General features: G+C 52.9%; 1 protein-coding gene across 1 annotated transcript in view; it reads right to left on the bottom strand.

Moving 5' to 3' along the window:
* Positions 1-15,519, bottom strand: part of MYH9 (myosin heavy chain 9) — a 106,661-nt gene that overhangs the window by 27,005 nt on the left and 64,137 nt on the right. Inside the window, exons 6-14 of the mRNA XM_009217225.3 lie at positions 12,228-12,320; positions 11,560-11,623; positions 10,593-10,691; positions 10,017-10,160; positions 9,332-9,427; positions 8,009-8,127; positions 6,452-6,604; positions 4,084-4,257; positions 2,303-2,476 (exon numbers count right to left, since the gene is read on the bottom strand). Of these exons, the coding sequence (XP_009215489.2) occupies positions 2,303-2,476; positions 4,084-4,257; positions 6,452-6,604; positions 8,009-8,127; positions 9,332-9,427; positions 10,017-10,160; positions 10,593-10,691; positions 11,560-11,623; positions 12,228-12,320 (1,116 nt within the window). The remainder of the gene's footprint in view (positions 1-2,302; positions 2,477-4,083; positions 4,258-6,451; positions 6,605-8,008; positions 8,128-9,331; positions 9,428-10,016; positions 10,161-10,592; positions 10,692-11,559; positions 11,624-12,227; positions 12,321-15,519) is intronic.

The following is a 15,519-nucleotide window of genomic DNA, read 5'->3' as shown; positions in this document are numbered from 1 at the left end:
CCACACAGTACCGTGCCGGGTTTCAGCTTTTTTAAAAATTTTTAGGTAATATGAACAAAGAAAACAATCCTGGAAGGACGACAAAATGTTACTATTTCTTTTTAGTCATAAGACAAGTCATTTTTGTTTTTTCTTTGTCTTTTTAGAATGTTCACATTTTCTCTGAGTATGTGTCAGTTTTATCTTTTTGGAAATATATTCTGTTTTTAAATATATTTTTTTAATCGGGCAGCCTCCTAAACCAGAGGGTTCAGAGAGACTCTCAGAAAGAGATTCATTTTTTCTCATTTTTAAATAGTTAGGGGCTGGGCGCGGTGGCTCACGCCTGTAATCCCAGCACTTTGGGAGGCCGAGGCGGGTGGATCACCTGAGGTCAGGAGTTCGAGACCAGCCTGACCAACATGGCGAAACCCCATCTCTACTAAAAATACAAAAATTAGCCAGGCGTGGTGGCACATGCCTGTAATCCCAGCTACTGGGGGGCTGAGGCAGGAGGATCGCTTGAACCTGGGAGACGGAGGTTGCAGTGAGCCAAGAGCGTGCCACTGCACTCCAGCCTGGGGAACAGAACGAGACTCCATCTCAAAAACAAAACAAAACAAAACAGAGATAGGGTCTATGTTGCCCAGGCTGGTCTCAAACTTCTGGGCTCAAACTGTCTTCTTGCCTTGGCCTCCCAAAGTGTTGGGATTACAGGCATGAGCCCCTGTGCTCCGCTAAAATATGTACTTAACAAAACAAGTAATACACCATGACATTTTCATTGCAAAAGGGCCCAGAACAATACCCAGAGAGCAGCAGGGACCTGGGCCTCCCTCTTCGCAACACAGACTGCAACCCAGAGGTGCTGCCCTCAGTATGCAGGCGAATGCGCGCTGCTGTTTATCATGAGGTAGGTGATGCCAGTTTCCTTTCCCCAAGCTCAGACCCTCCCACCCAGGCCAACATCCTTGTCCTTTTAGCTGCCACGGCACAGCCCACAGAAAGATGTATCACAGCTGATGCCATTGCACAGGCCCCTTGGTGGGCTCTAGGGTGTTCCTAATGGTTCAGCATTACAAACAATCCCACGGCAAAAGCCCTCCTGGAAGCTTCTGCACTGATGAGCGTGTGCGTTTCCCAAAGGTGAGCATGGAAAGGAGGCTCAGGAAACATTCCTTGGTTAATGGTGTAAATCGCTTTTTTGGCTTTATTATTTTTTTCATGGGTAGTTTAAGACAGTTGCTTGCTTTTGCAGCCCCAGGAACCAGCCAAGCTAAGTAGAAGAGGCGGGCAGTGGGGAGCCATGGCCTAGAACCAGGCCTGGGCTCCTTGTGGCTTGGGAGCAGACCTGTGAAAGCTCCCAGATCTCACCAGTCACCACCAACTAGTCACCACCAACTAGGAGATGGCGAAGCTCCTGCCTAATCACAGCAATTAACTGATAGGGTCTTTGTGCTGAGTAAAACCAGCTTTTGTCTAAGCATGCACCTGTATGGACTAAGCTGGGTCTAAGCCCCAGTCACATGCAGACTGGGAAGATGTCTGCTAGGTAAGTGTTGAGGGCAGGTCCACCACTGACTGACTGTGGCAGACTTGGCAACAGCAGCTGTCACCCACAGCAGTGGCAATTCCCTGCCCCGCCCCCCCCCCAAACTAGGACATGTTTGGCGATGTCTGGAGACATTTTGGGTTGTCACAACTAAGGACGGTGCTCCTAACACTAGTGGGTAGCTGCTAAACATCCTAGCATACACAGGAGGGTCCCACAGTAAAGAATGACCCAGCCCACAATACCAGGAATGCCAAGGTTGAGGAGCTCTGCCCCGTAGCACCGATCCGTGCCACGTGTTGGGCCTCAAGAGCTTGTTTAATCCACATAATCCTGTATGGTGGGTGGTCATTCTCATTTTCCAGATGAGAAAACCAAGGATCAGAGAGGTTAAGTAACTGACCTGAAGTCAAACAGCTTGAGTGGCAGAGCTCTATTCAAACTCTGAGCCCATGCCTTTAGCCAAATCTCTGCACCTGGCAGACAGGCCCAACAGTAATGCATGACAGCGTGACGACAACCAGCCTGGGCCCCGCAGTGCAGTGTTGCAGGCTTCTAACAGCACGGACCAGGTGAGGGGGCTCTGCAGGCTGTGTAAATGCAATGCTGATGCTGTCACCGGCCACATTACTGGGTGAGTCACTGGGCAAGAACTGTACTCAGGCCACACCCCCGCATCCTCAGGAGCTGCCCGGCTCCTGGTCCTAAAGAGCCTTGACTCCACCTCTCCTATGAAGGTCTGGCCGGCACCTCCCCATGAGTGCTCCTCACCTTGCCGGCGTAGTGGATAATGCAGAAATCAGCTTTGTCCTTCAGCTGCTTGGGCTTCTGGAACTTGGGGTGGGTGCCCTGCTCCTGCATCACCTTCTCCACGAAGCTCTTGTCAGTGGCTTTGGGGAACCAGCACTCCTCGTCCAGCAGGGCCAGGATGCCCGGGGGGCCTGCCTGGAGGAAGCACAGCATCAGCACAGGTGAGCACACCCTGGGAGGGGCACCCCTTCCTTCAAGAAGCCAAAGCCCGGACATCAGAATCCGCTGAATCCCACAGAGGGTGGGCAATGCACTCCCCAGGAGGACCATTGAATATTTCTCGTTTATAAAGAAACCTCTGAGGCCCAGGCTGCAGCTGAGACCTTTTCCCAAGGATCCATCACGGTGGTTCTCCAGCGTTAGTGAAACCCCCAGTGGGTGTGAGGAAAAGTGCAGATCCACTGACCCGCGGGGCCAGAGTCTGACTTCACCGTGTACTGGGGTCTGCCCAGGAGGCTGCCCTCAACAAGTACCCTGTGATCCTGCCACAGGAGATACCACCGCACACGCTTTGCGTCTGCACGTCTATGATGAGATAGGATACTTAGGAGGAGCCCCTTGAGGAAGAGAGTCCCAAGTGTGCCTTCTGCACACTGAGTTTACAAGACAAGAAAGCAGATTTGGACACTTCAGAGAGGCTGTCTGACAAAACTTGAAGCCTACTGGGTTCTTATTAGTTGGAAAATTCAATTGATTAAAGAAAAAAGCTCATTACAAAAGTAAATTGTTCGCCAGGCGCAGTGGCTCACGCCTGTAAGCCCAGCACTTTGGGAGGCCGAGGCAGGCGGATCACCTAAGGTCAGGAGCTCAAGACCAGCCTGGCCAACATGGTGAAACCCCGTCTCTACTAATAATACAAAAATAAGCCTATAATCCCAGCCACTCAGGAGGCTGAGGCAGGAGAATCGCTTGAATCAGCGAGGCAGAGGTTGCAGTGAGCCGAGATCACACCATTGCACTCCAGCCTGGGCGACAAGAGCAAAACTCCATCTCAAAAAAAAAAAAAAAAAGGAAATTTTTTTCAAACTGAAAAAACTTTGTCCTAGGCCTTCTGATTAATTAACCATAATCAAAAGAAGAACCAGAGACTGAAACAGCTCAGGCTTCATTACAGATCACACCCCCAACAAGCCTGAATCACAAACAGGCGACCCAACCTCCACCTGGCAAGAGGTTTAAGTATGAACTCGCTGGAAAAGGTTCCTCTTTTCCGTCTTCACACAGCTAATGCTGGTGATAAAAGCACTGCTGTTGTGCTGGTTTTATGGAGGGATGAGCTGAGCTTTGGTACGTGTACACCTGGGCAGAGCACTCAATGCCCAGCGTCTGCACAGCTCCATGCTACAGTGAAAGCAGCCCGTGATAGGGCCTTACTACATCCATGCATGGCTGTTTCTTTAAGACAAAGAAATGCTTATCGAGCCCAGCCTTCAGGAGGATACTGGGTGGTCTTCTGGGACTGAAAACAGGATGCTAGGGCCCCAGCCACATCCGCACCTGGTCCAGCAGCTGGGAGAAGCCCAGCCCACAGCTGCAGCACGGAGCATCTCCTCTAATGGAGGCACCCACCCAGGCCTCCGAGGCACCGGATCTCAGCCTCGGGGCTTCGTCCTCCAGGTGCCACCAAAAGGAAGGGGTGTTAAGACACCTCCACAACCAACACAGAGCTGAGGGGAGGAGCGGGTGCCCCGGAAGGGAAAAGCCAGAGGCAGGTGTGAGGTCAAAGCACGCCTGGCACTCACTGGCTTCTCAATGAGGTCGATGCAGGGCTGCAGGTCGAGGCCGAAGTCGATGAAGTTCCACTCGATGCCCTCGCGCTGGTACTCCTCCTGCTCCAGGATGAACATGGTGTGGTTGAAGAGCTGCTGCAGCTTCTCATTGGTGTAATTGATGCACAGCTGCTCAAAGGAGTTCAGCTGCAAGGAGAGAAAACAATGTCAGAGAGACGCCAATCCTGCACTAAGAGGCCCAGACACCCCTTGAGAAGGAGGGCGGGGTAGGGATACAGGAAGGGCCTCCTTGGGAACCTCCATGCTGCTGCCTTTAGAGCCTGGATGCTCCTGACCTTCCCTTTATCCACCCAGCAGTGGGCGACATTTACTCTTTGGAGCCGGGAACTACGGGCAGTCTGGTAAAGCCTTTTCAGAATAGTGCTTTAAATTGCATCCCATAGATTACAAATAAAGTAGTTAGGTTGAACTATAAACATCAAAATATTGTGATCGCGTAATACATTGTGCTTCCTTGTTTTTTATTTTTATTTTTTATTTTTTGAGACAGAGTCTCATTCTGTCACCCAGGCTGGAATACAATGGTGCAAACTCAGCTCACTGCAGCCTCTGCTTCCTGGACTCAAGTGATCCTCCCAGCTTAGCCTCCCTAGTAGCTGGGGTCCAGGCACACACTACCGTACATGGCTAATATTCGTATTTTTTGTAGAAATGGGGTTTCAACGTGTTGCTCGGGGTGGTCTTGAACCCCTGAGCTCAAGCAATTCTTCTGCCTCAGCCTCTCAAAGTGCTGGGATTACAGGCGTGAGCCACTGCACCAGGCCTTTCTATGTTTTCATTGAAGAGATGGGGCCTTGCTTTGTTGCCCAGGCTGGTCTCGAACTCCTGACTTCAATTCTCTTGCCTCAGCCTTCCAAAGTGCTGGCATTACAGGCGTGAGCCACTGCACCCAGCCTCTGTGCTTCCTTATTAACAAGAACTAGCCATGGGCTTAATAACTTCCAAAACTGTGAGGTAGTGATGCATAAATGACACTACCAGATCTCTGCAACAACCGGAATGTGACATGAAAACATCTGATTTCTACTGGTGACAGATCACAAGCACTGCTAATACAACTGTGGTTTGTATAGTTTGTTCAATTCACAACTGGAAAAAAATACATGATTTCAATGAGACGTTAGTAAAAAATAAAGATGTAATTTTCTCATCCCAGCTCCATGGCTCCTCTCAAACCTCCCATGGACTCCAGGTTAAGAACCTCTAATCTACTATAAGTATCGGTTTCCCTACTAGACCTCAAAGTCGTCACAGGCCAGGAAAATGCCTAATCCCGATGCTCAGGGAATATTTGCTGGGAGAATAAACAGGAAGCACCTGCCCAGGAAGCCTCCAAGAATGTGACCTAAAAGGTCCCATCCTCCGAGCCTGGGCAACATGGCGAAACCCCATCCCTACAAAAAATACAAAAATTAGCCAGGTGTCATGACACATGCCTGTAGTACCAGCTACTCGGGAAGCTGAGGTGGGAGGATGGCTTATGCCCGGGAGGTCGAAGCTGCAGTGAGCCATGTTCACACCACTGCACTCCAGCCTGGGTAACAGAGCAAGACCCTGCCTCAAAAAAAATAAAGAAACCAAAAGTCTCATTTCTCCAGTATTTCCGATTGAAAATGAGCACTTCTGTTTCGCTTAAAACACATCTAACTGAGCCTGGGCCACACCGTGAGGCCTTACCTCTACAAAAAATTTGTAAATTAGCTGGGAGTGGTGGTGTGTGCCTGTAGTTCCAGCTACTAGGGGGCTGAGGTGGGAGGATCGGTTAAGCCCAGGAGATAAAGGCTGCAGTGAGCTATGACTGTACCTCTGTACTCCAGCCTGAGTGACAAAACGAGACCCTGCCTTTTTTTTTTTTTTTTTTTTTGAGATAGAGAGTTTTACTCTTATTGCCCAGGCTGCAGTGCAACAGTGCGATCTCAGCTCACTGCAACCTCCGCCTCCCGGGTTCAAGCAATTCTCCTGCCTCAGCCTCCTGAGTAGCTGGTATTACAGGCATGCACCACCATGCCCAGCTAACGTATTTTTAGTAGACACAAGGTTTCTCCATGTTGGTCAGGCTGGTCTCAAACTCCCGACCTGAGGTGATCTGCCAGCCTCAGTCTCCCTAAGTGTTGGGATTATGAGCAACCATGCCCAGCCAAGACCTGTCTTTTAAAAAAGAAAAAAAAAAAAAAAACCCACACCCAACCAAAGTCTCCATGCAAACGAGATGGCCAACTCCGATTGGTGCGGGACCATGAGAAGCAGGGTTCTTAGCCAAGGAGAAGGCAACCAAGAGGCCAAGAAGGCAGCAGGGTGGGTAATGAAGGGCGAGGCTCACATCAAAGATCTCGAAGCCGGCGATGTCCAGGATCCCAATGAAGGAGGCGCCCTGCCTCTTGGTCTTGTCCAAAGCCTTGTTGATGCGCAGCACCAGCCAGCGGAACATCCGCTCGTAGGTCGCCTTGGCCAAGGCTTCGATGGCAAAGTCAGCCTGCGGGGCACACCGGGGGAGCGTGGCGTCAGATACAAAGGATCTGAAAACCCTCATACCCTTTGCCCCAGTAATTTTAGAGTCCTCCCCCTAGAGGAACAGCCCTAAGTATCTGGGGGGGAAAACAAAAGTCTTTCATGTACAAATACGTTCACTGTGGTGTTATTTAAAATGATGAAAAGTAGAAACAACCTAATATCTAACGATATGGGGACAATAAACTTAGATCTTTCCAAATAAAACGGGGACACACTAAAGGATTTATAGAAGAAGTGATGCTTCAAAATAAGGCAGCGGTCTACGGTCATACCACCCTAAATGCGCCCGATCTCATCAACATAAAGCAGTGGACAGAGGGGGCAGAGGGAGATAAGACAAACGATGAGCCGAGACTCGCCGTGAGTTAGTAACTGCTGAAGCCGCCTACGTGATGGGCACGTGAGGCTCTTTACACTCTCCCCCTTCTCTGTTTTGCACACGTTTGAAAAGCTCTGTAATTAAAAGCCAGAACAAGAACTAAGTTTAACTCTTTTTTTTTAAGTCTTGTAGGAAATAGCTGCCCAACGATATTCATCATGGGGAATTGTTTTCCTTCTCTCGATTTTTCTGTATTAAGAGTCATGTAGTATTTTTGTAATAGAAAATGGAGGTTTCTCCTTAATTGTCAGGGAAACGACAGGTGGCAATAGTAATACGCGATGTCTCTTGAAAACGGTCTTGTCTTTCATGCAATGCTTCTGCACAGAAACAGCCGTGAGCTGTCAGTGTACGGCGAATGGGAGAAGGACTAACAAAATGAGCTTCCAAGTATCTTTGAGAGATGGGTTTGGCACCCTAAAAACAACCCTGACCAGCACCATAAAAGAAACTAGAAACCCCTGAGAGAGGCAGAAAACGGTCCGCAGAGGGAGGGACGTCCACTCTGGGGGCAGGCAGGCACATCAGTCTGGCAGGAAGGAGCAAGCACTGCTGCTCATCTCTCAGCACATGTGGCAAGCCCAAGGCAGCAGGTGGTAGAGAAACAGCCACTTGGCACAGGCTTGAGGACGGCGGGAGCCGCCACCCTGGCACCAGAAGGAGTTGAGCTACAGTGGCATCAAGTTCCTCCTTTACACCAGAGAGGACATGCCTATATCCTTGATGACCAATCAGTCAAAATACCGTCTCAATGTAAAGAGGCACAGTGCAGCCTCAGGATGGCACTTCCTAGGCGTGAAGCCTGGGCGTGCCATGAAGCTTCTCCAGTGCTCTAGATGGAGTGATGCCACCTCTCTCAGGGTTGCTGTGACGACTGCATCAGGGAGTCATGAGAAAGTGCCAGGACGGCCCGGAACAGCCTCAACTGTGCTGCTGCAGGGACATTCACCCAGGAGGCAGCGGCTGCCCTGGCCCCAGAGGACATACCTGCTCTTTAGTCTGCGCCTTCTGGACGTAATCCCGTCCCACCTTGATGCGCGGGGTGAGGATTCCTCTGGTGAAATCGGTCACATTGATACCCAAGAGATGGGACACCTTTTGGGCAGCTACAATTTTTCAGAGAATAAGGGAGGGACAAAAAGTCCTAATTAGACCCAAGAGAACAAGTCCCTCTGCTTGACCTGGGAGCAGAGAGGAAGAAAGCCACGGGGTGAATGAGCAACTGTTATCAGGACAACTGCATCTGGGCCCTTCTTTAGCAGGGCCACCGACACCCAACACCCCCCCGACTCGGCAGCCGCATGCAGGTCAGTGGGCAGGGCAGCTGTACTTCCCCCACGGGGCAGGGAGGAAAGCATCCTGACTGGAGGCCCCAGTGGCGACAGTGGTTCCTCTGTCCACTCTCAGCCGCACACCTTGGAGTGCAAAAGTAGGTCCCTACCCACCAACGCGACTGAGAGGAGCAGGCCGGCCTGGTGTTGGGGCACGGAACAGCACAGGATCCCACAGGAGTGTCTTTTTTTGTTTGTTTTTTGAGACGGAGTCTTGCTCTTGTTGCCCAGGCTGGAGTGCAGTGGCTCGATCTCAGCTCACTGCAACCCCCACCTCCCGGCTTCAAGCAATTCTCCTGCCTCCGCCTCCCGAGTAGCTGGGATTACAGGTGCACGCCACCATGCCTGGCTAATTTTTGTATTTTTAATAGAGATGGGGTTTCACCATGTTGGCCAGGCTGGTCTCTAACTCCTGACCTTGTGATCTGCCTGCCTTAGCCTCCCCAAAGTGCTGGGATTACCGGCGTGAGCCACCGCGCCAGGCCAGCAGTGTCTTTTACAATCCACACACCCATGCGTTACATCTTTAGAGAGACCCTAAGGAAGGCACGTTAAGACTGAATAACTTGTATGGGGTCATTGGCTGCAACCCTAACAAAGGGGATGAGTCGGGTGCGGCAAGCACATAATTTCAAGATCCCGACATAGTCACAGGCAAGGCTCCCATTCAGGTGGAGCTACGGCAGAAATCATTAGTGTCCTGACAAACGGTTTGGTCTCAGGAATGAATGAGGGAAGCCCTGGTCCACGTGATCACAAGCTGAAGTTATTCTGAAACGCTTACTTGGTGAGAAAAAAAGCAGGGTCGTGTTGACGTATGTTTTATATCTGTATAGAAAATACCGACAGATATACGGCCATAAACACACCTAACATTAGAAAGAACGGTGTCCGGAATTTCCGCAAGACCTTCCCTCCTGGGCAAATCCACGGCCAAGCACCTGCCCCGTTATTTCCGGCGAGAGGCCCCGGGTGTTACCTGTGTTGTCGGGCATGGATGCCTGGTCAGTGTTCCGCTCCTTCTTGAAGACGATGTTGCCGAGCTGAAGAACCCCTGAGATGACCCGCAGCAGGCCTTTGGGTGCAATCAGAGGCGGCTCAGAAGCACACATGGGTCATGGTGATTCCCGGGGGTGGGGGTCACTCGCCCAGGGATCCTCAAGCGAGACAAGCCAAGCAGGGACACCCCCCAACTCCCTGGGGCCACAGGGGCGCCAGGTCTGGGTCTAACAGTGTGTAGTGGGCCCAGCCACCCTAGAGGGCTCACCCGCTCCCGGCCAGCATGGCCTGTCCACACTGCCATTCATGCCGGGCTTCCCCGGCACACAGCACCCACCCATCCCCAGCTTCTCCCACACTCCCCGAGACAGGACATGAATATTCTACTTTCAGCAAATGGCAAGGGCTGTGCAGTGGACCCGGGCCCTGGGCAGTTAAGGACGTGTCCTTTGCACCCTTTCTGTGTAAATGCCTGGGGTACCACCAGGAACAAATAACCCTGAACCTCAAATCTGAGGAACCATTTTCCCACACACTGCAGGCCTTCCCCTCCCCCTGGCCTCTCGCAGGCTCCCCAGGCCCATCGGCTGCCCTGATGCCCCTGAGAGCATGGGTATCAGCCTTCCCCCACTCCACCCTCCCCCACAGGAAGGCCAGCCCTGTACCCATTTGCTCCTCTTCTGGGATGCCCATAATCCTCATGGCCTCCATGGTCTCCTGGAACATGTCCTTGTCCTGCTGCCCGGGGATGGTGACGTGCCCATTGGACAGGAAGCGGTATTTGTTGTATGGTTCCAACAGGAGATCAGCTGTAAGGGGTGGAGGGCAAGGGCGCCTCAGCGAGGTGCTGAAAGCAGAGGCTCCATCAGCGCTGTGACCTCGAAGGTTGGAGGGACTGGGACAGACCCTGAGCCCTGACGCGCCCTGAAAACCGCAGAGTAGCCAGCGACGTTCAGCTTTCCTCAGTGTCTGAGACTCTGACACTCACATCTCCTGGCCCAGAAGAGCGCCAGGGCCCTGTGATTTGCAGCTACATGTGCAACCCACCTTAGCTTTTCTCTGGCATGGTCAGAAACAGACCAAGTCCTTAGGATGGCGCAGAGAACAGGAGTCGCTCTCACTTCTCCCCACTAAACCCAAGGCCAAAAGTTTTCATTTCCCAAATGATGTATATGGCCCAATTCTGGCAACAGGCCCAGAGCCCAGCAGCCCTGGTGTCAGGCTGCAGACTGACTACTCACTCTTCAGGTGCTCTCCAGCCCCAGACAGGAGATAATAGAAGATGTGGAAGGTCCGTTCTTCCTTGGCTTGGCGGATAGCACGAGATTTCTCCAAAAGATCTTTGTAAACATTAAGGAAGCAACACAAGGCGGGGGGAAGGCAAGCCCTCCACTGTTCTCTTTTTTTTTTTGGAGACAGAATCTCACTCTGTTGCCCAGGCTGGAGTGCAGTAGCACGATCTCGGTGGAGGATCACTCCGCCTCCTGGATTCAAGTGATCCTCCTGCCTCAGCCTCCCAAGTTGCTGGGATGACAGACGCGTGCCACCACACCTGGCTAATTTTGTATTTTTAGTAGAGACAGGGTTTTGCCATGTTGGCCAGGCTAGTCTTGAACACCCGACCTCAGGTGATCCACCCGCCTTAGCCTCCCAAAGTGTTGGGATTACAGGCGTGAGCCACTGTGCCTGGCCAGCCTTCCATTGTCCTCTTATTCTGGTCCAAAGGAACTGAACTTCATGAGGAAGAATGGCACAAAACGGCAAAACACAGCAAAAGCAAACTACCTGGGTTCTCACCTACAAGGGGCACGCCGTGTCCAAGAGGAGCTCACACCCTCGGGAGCCTTGTCTCATTCTTACAGGTAATGGGAACGAGAACATTCCCACACGCAAAGGCTAAACGCTGGCACATGGGAGAGATAAAGTAGCATCCCCCAAACGCCCACCTCTGGGAGCCACACTAGACGGCTTTCAACAGCTCCATCCCATTCAAGCAGGTGGTTATCCTGCCCGTAAAGAAAGCAAGCCCTAAGCTCTGTGTTGAGTTTGCACTGAGCCGATCCTGAATGTCCCCCCAGCTCCACAGACAAGGTGTCATAACAGGCCCACAGGGGGAAAGTGCTGGAATCAGGAGGCAGCGTCTTCTCTACAGAGGTCACGCCTCCCCTCCGGATCCAGAACTCTTATACCCACGAACCACAAGGATACAAGTCTCAATGTTGGCTCCAACAATGTAGCCGTTGACATCAAAGTTGATGCGAATGAATTTACCCTAAGTAAAAAAAGATAGCAAGAGATCGGGGTGCCCCTGACATGGGGAGCTAGAGAGCAAGGGGGAGACCAGAGGCCCCCACCCCCCCTCCGGTGGGCACAGCTTGGAGGGAGAAAACCCAGAGACAGGACCCATGTGCCAGGCCAGGGGCTCCCTATGCCTGCACCGCACGGGCCCTCAGGACTCAGGCGCCACACTGCCTGAGGCCACGAGCCTAAGACAAGCCGATCCCACACCCGGGTTCCTCGCAGATGGGGAAAGAGACCAGTTATCTGGAAGTGTTCCTCTCTGCCTGACCCGGGAACTAACTGGCTACTGGTGACAGCACAGCACTCTGGAGCAGAGTAGGCAGTGCCCTCACTGGCCTTTCCACCTCTCATGGGGGAGGCTGAGGAAGCTACTCGTGGCCTTCTTCCTTAAGAGGGGCAGGGCAGGTCCACACCAGCTGGCATTCGGTCCGCCCTAGTCCACACAACAGGCCAGATAGCACTGAGTCTGAACCGTCCTCGGTTTTGAGGGGAGCGCACCCAGGAGAAGGCAGCATGAACCAAAGCTCCGGGCAGGGCCCTCTGTCCCCAGAGCCAGGCGCCACCGCACTACTCACGAAGCGGGAAGAGTTGTCATTCTTCACGGTCTTGGCGTTCCCGAAGGCCTCCAGGATGGGGTTGGCCTGCAGCAGCTGCCGCTCCAGCTCACCCTGCAAGGAACCCAGGGGCACAGTGAAGGCCGGGCAGCGACCTGGGCTACCGAGCCTGCCCTGCCTGGAAGAGGGACGATGGCAGAGCCGTGTCAGCATGTCCAACATGCCAGGAACAGAGGTTTCCGGGTGGGCGCCAGTGTGCCACTCCAGCCAAAGCCAGGTCCCGGTATCACCCAAGTGTGGCCTTCCCGCCAGGCTTTGGAAACCTTGGTCAGTTTGAACTTACTTCCGTGGCCCTGGAAACGGCAGGCAGGAAGCTCCCTCAGCTCTAGGAATCTGGCCCTGGAGGACCTATGTGAAAGCAGCACCCAAACTAGCGAGCTGGCGGCACAGACACCCTGGGACAGTGTCTCCACCCTGTATACACCAGCTTCCCTCTACCTCCTTGCCTCTAATCTTCACATTTTTATTCCTTTTCATAGGAAAAGCAAATGAGGGGATTGGATCTGGAAAATATACACGCTCATCTAATCTGTGTCCTGATAAATGCTTCATTTTCTGTATCAGCCCCTCCACTGCTGCACCCAAAACCCACCACGGCAGGCAGTGAGCACGGGATCCATGAGGCCCACCTTGGGCTGCAAGCTGTTTACTGAGAATGTCACTAAATCCTGCTGTGGACTCCAGGGGTGCTTTGTGGTAGACAAAATGCATCCTTGTGCCTTCTTATCCCTACACCCTCACCATACTCAGGGGGCAGGACAGAGCGGCCCCATTTCACAGAAGAGGAAGCTGAGGCCAAGGGAGAGGAATGACGTGCTCAAGGTCATCCAGCTGTCAATCAGCAGAGTGGGCTGGCAGAACTCCAGTCCGCTACCTAACCCGTCAGCCACTGCCCTGTCTTCGAACCTGTGCAGCAGGCCCATTCAACCAGGGAATAACTAATGCTGACTGAGGAAACTAGGGAGCTGGTTCCCCTTAATGCCTGAGTGCCTCTGGGGGAAAGAACATCACACAAGGGCCAGGCCAGGCTTTGTATTTATTAAAGACTGGAGTCAAGCCAGTGTTTTCCGGGAACAGCAGCCGCCTGTGAGTGATGACAAGGAAAACTGGAATAGGAGCTCCCAGGACAGCCACGGACCCTGGCCTTACAAGCACACCTGCCATAGATGAGACTCATCTGCAGAGCACTGGGGACACTCTGGAGTCTAGCCAAGCCAGACTGGAAGCCCACCTGAGACCACAAGGGACAGAGCAGAGCCTCCTCCTCTGGCAGTCCTCCTAGGCCAGGACCTCCCAACCCAGGGCTAGGAAGCCTTACACTTGTGAACCATCTAGACAAGTGAGGGCATTGCTCTGACCGCCCCTGAAGGAGGGTCAGCGGGGCCAGGTCAGAGGGCAGGGGTCAAGCCCACAGAGCAGGCTCTACATGTGCGCTGGGCACCAGTGGTAACTGGACACTGGGTTTCCACCCACAGGCCTCGGGCGGGCCTAGGAAGTCGGCTGAGGCAGCCCACGGAGCCAGATTTGGATGAGAATGGCTCCCCCACCCACTACGCCGTTCCTCTCACAGCACAGGCCAGGCTGCCAGGCTGCCAGGCTGGCTGAACCGCTCCCGTTCCCGCAGACAGAAGGGAGCGCGGCCCCCTCCAGGGCCTGTGCTTGCCCTGGCTTGGAGGCGAACTGAGGCCTCTGTTTGGGACCACACGCTGTTGCCGTGGAAAGTGGGGCCGCGGGGCCAAGTCGGGAGCAGTCACTTCAGATTCCAGAGCCGTGTTCCCTGCTGACAACAGTGATGACTAACCTATGGCTTTTCCTCTACCGACATCTAATTAGGCACAGAAGAGATTTTAATTTTTCAATGAAATCTGCATAACATGAAGTGACGCGGTACTGTCTAAGGTTAGGGGTTACCCATTGGTTTCTGAAGGGCTTCACTGGGTGGTGTTTCTGCCAGTGAGCCCCAACAAGTACACAAATAACAGACCAGGGAGAGGCAAAGGTCACCATTTAGGCTCCGGGTATCTGCCCGGAAAGCTCCTTGGACCAAGCTCTGCTTTGCCAACCCCGCAGCCCAGGCCAAACCTGGCCTCCCCACAGCAAGGTGAGGTCTGGAACAACCCCTCTGCTGGTGTTGGGAGGGTCAACTTGGCCACTGCAAGCGAGCGAGAGACTGCTGGCTCCCAAACCAAGTTCAAGGGTATTCCATGCCCCGGCTGCCTGTGGAAAATCACAGCACAGCTTCAGGCAAGGAAATCAACCAAACCGGCCAATGGCCTTTCACACTAACAGCCTGAGCTGTGACTGGAACCCTGGGGCAACCTATTCCCTCACTCTAGTGGGCTCAGGGCAGGGACAGGGTGCCTAGCAAAGTCTGCATTTTGACAACGTGGCTCCCACTGTCACCCCCAACCCCAGCCTGCTGTCTTTGCTGAGTGCTGCCTTCCCCTCTACAACAGGAACCCCCGATGTAAGGCATATGAGCTATTTCACTGCTCTCTGTGTCCTGTCTCCTGTCTTCCAGGACAGGGACTCCAATGTCACCCTCCCAAGAACCAGTCATGTACTAGGCAGTCAATAAATACTTGGGAAAAGGATTTTACTGCAAATTCGGAGATGGAAAACCACGGCTAGAGAACTCCTAACCTCACAGTTTTGTTTTTAAAATAGGCCTCCTAAAAAGAATGCAAAATGGGGGGTAGGGGAGGGAGACAGGGAGAGAGGGAGATACGGAGACAGGGGGAGAGGGAGAGAGAAGAAAAGAAACTTTATTAGTTTCTAAATATAACTCCTGACACCCCATGGAAAAAGATTCCAAATGTCTTGAGAAGCTTGGCGCATGAAAAGTTACTTTTGGTTGGGTTCCAGAAGACTGTACTCATTAGGCCATTCTGCAGGCCACACCCCAGACCTGCATGCAGACTCACACCCCTCCTTACTTACAAACGCCGCACACAGCACGCCAGTAAGGTGGAGCCACCGCTGGGAGCGACCAAGCTCCCCCTGACGGCTTCAAGGAACACCACTGGCACTTAGGTTTCACAGGGGAGTTTAAGAGTGTGCTCGAGAGACAGCATCCCACAGCCATGCTTGTCTGATCACCCCAACCTCTGAAAAACTCCAACATGAGAACTCCCCAGCACTGCTTCTGACTGGCACGGCGGTGGCAGGCGAGGGCCGCCGGCCATCTGCATCTGGTCTGGACCACAGAGCATGGAGGGCTCCGTGAGAGCGGAGTCCCCGTCCACCGTGCCGG

Source organism: Papio anubis, chromosome 16 (assembly GCF_008728515.1).
Source record: "Papio anubis isolate 15944 chromosome 16, Panubis1.0, whole genome shotgun sequence".
NCBI classification, from domain to species: domain Eukaryota; kingdom Metazoa; phylum Chordata; class Mammalia; order Primates; family Cercopithecidae; genus Papio; species Papio anubis.
Note: the sequence above shows the minus strand (reverse complement) of the source record. Positions and strands in the feature narration are given on the sequence as shown.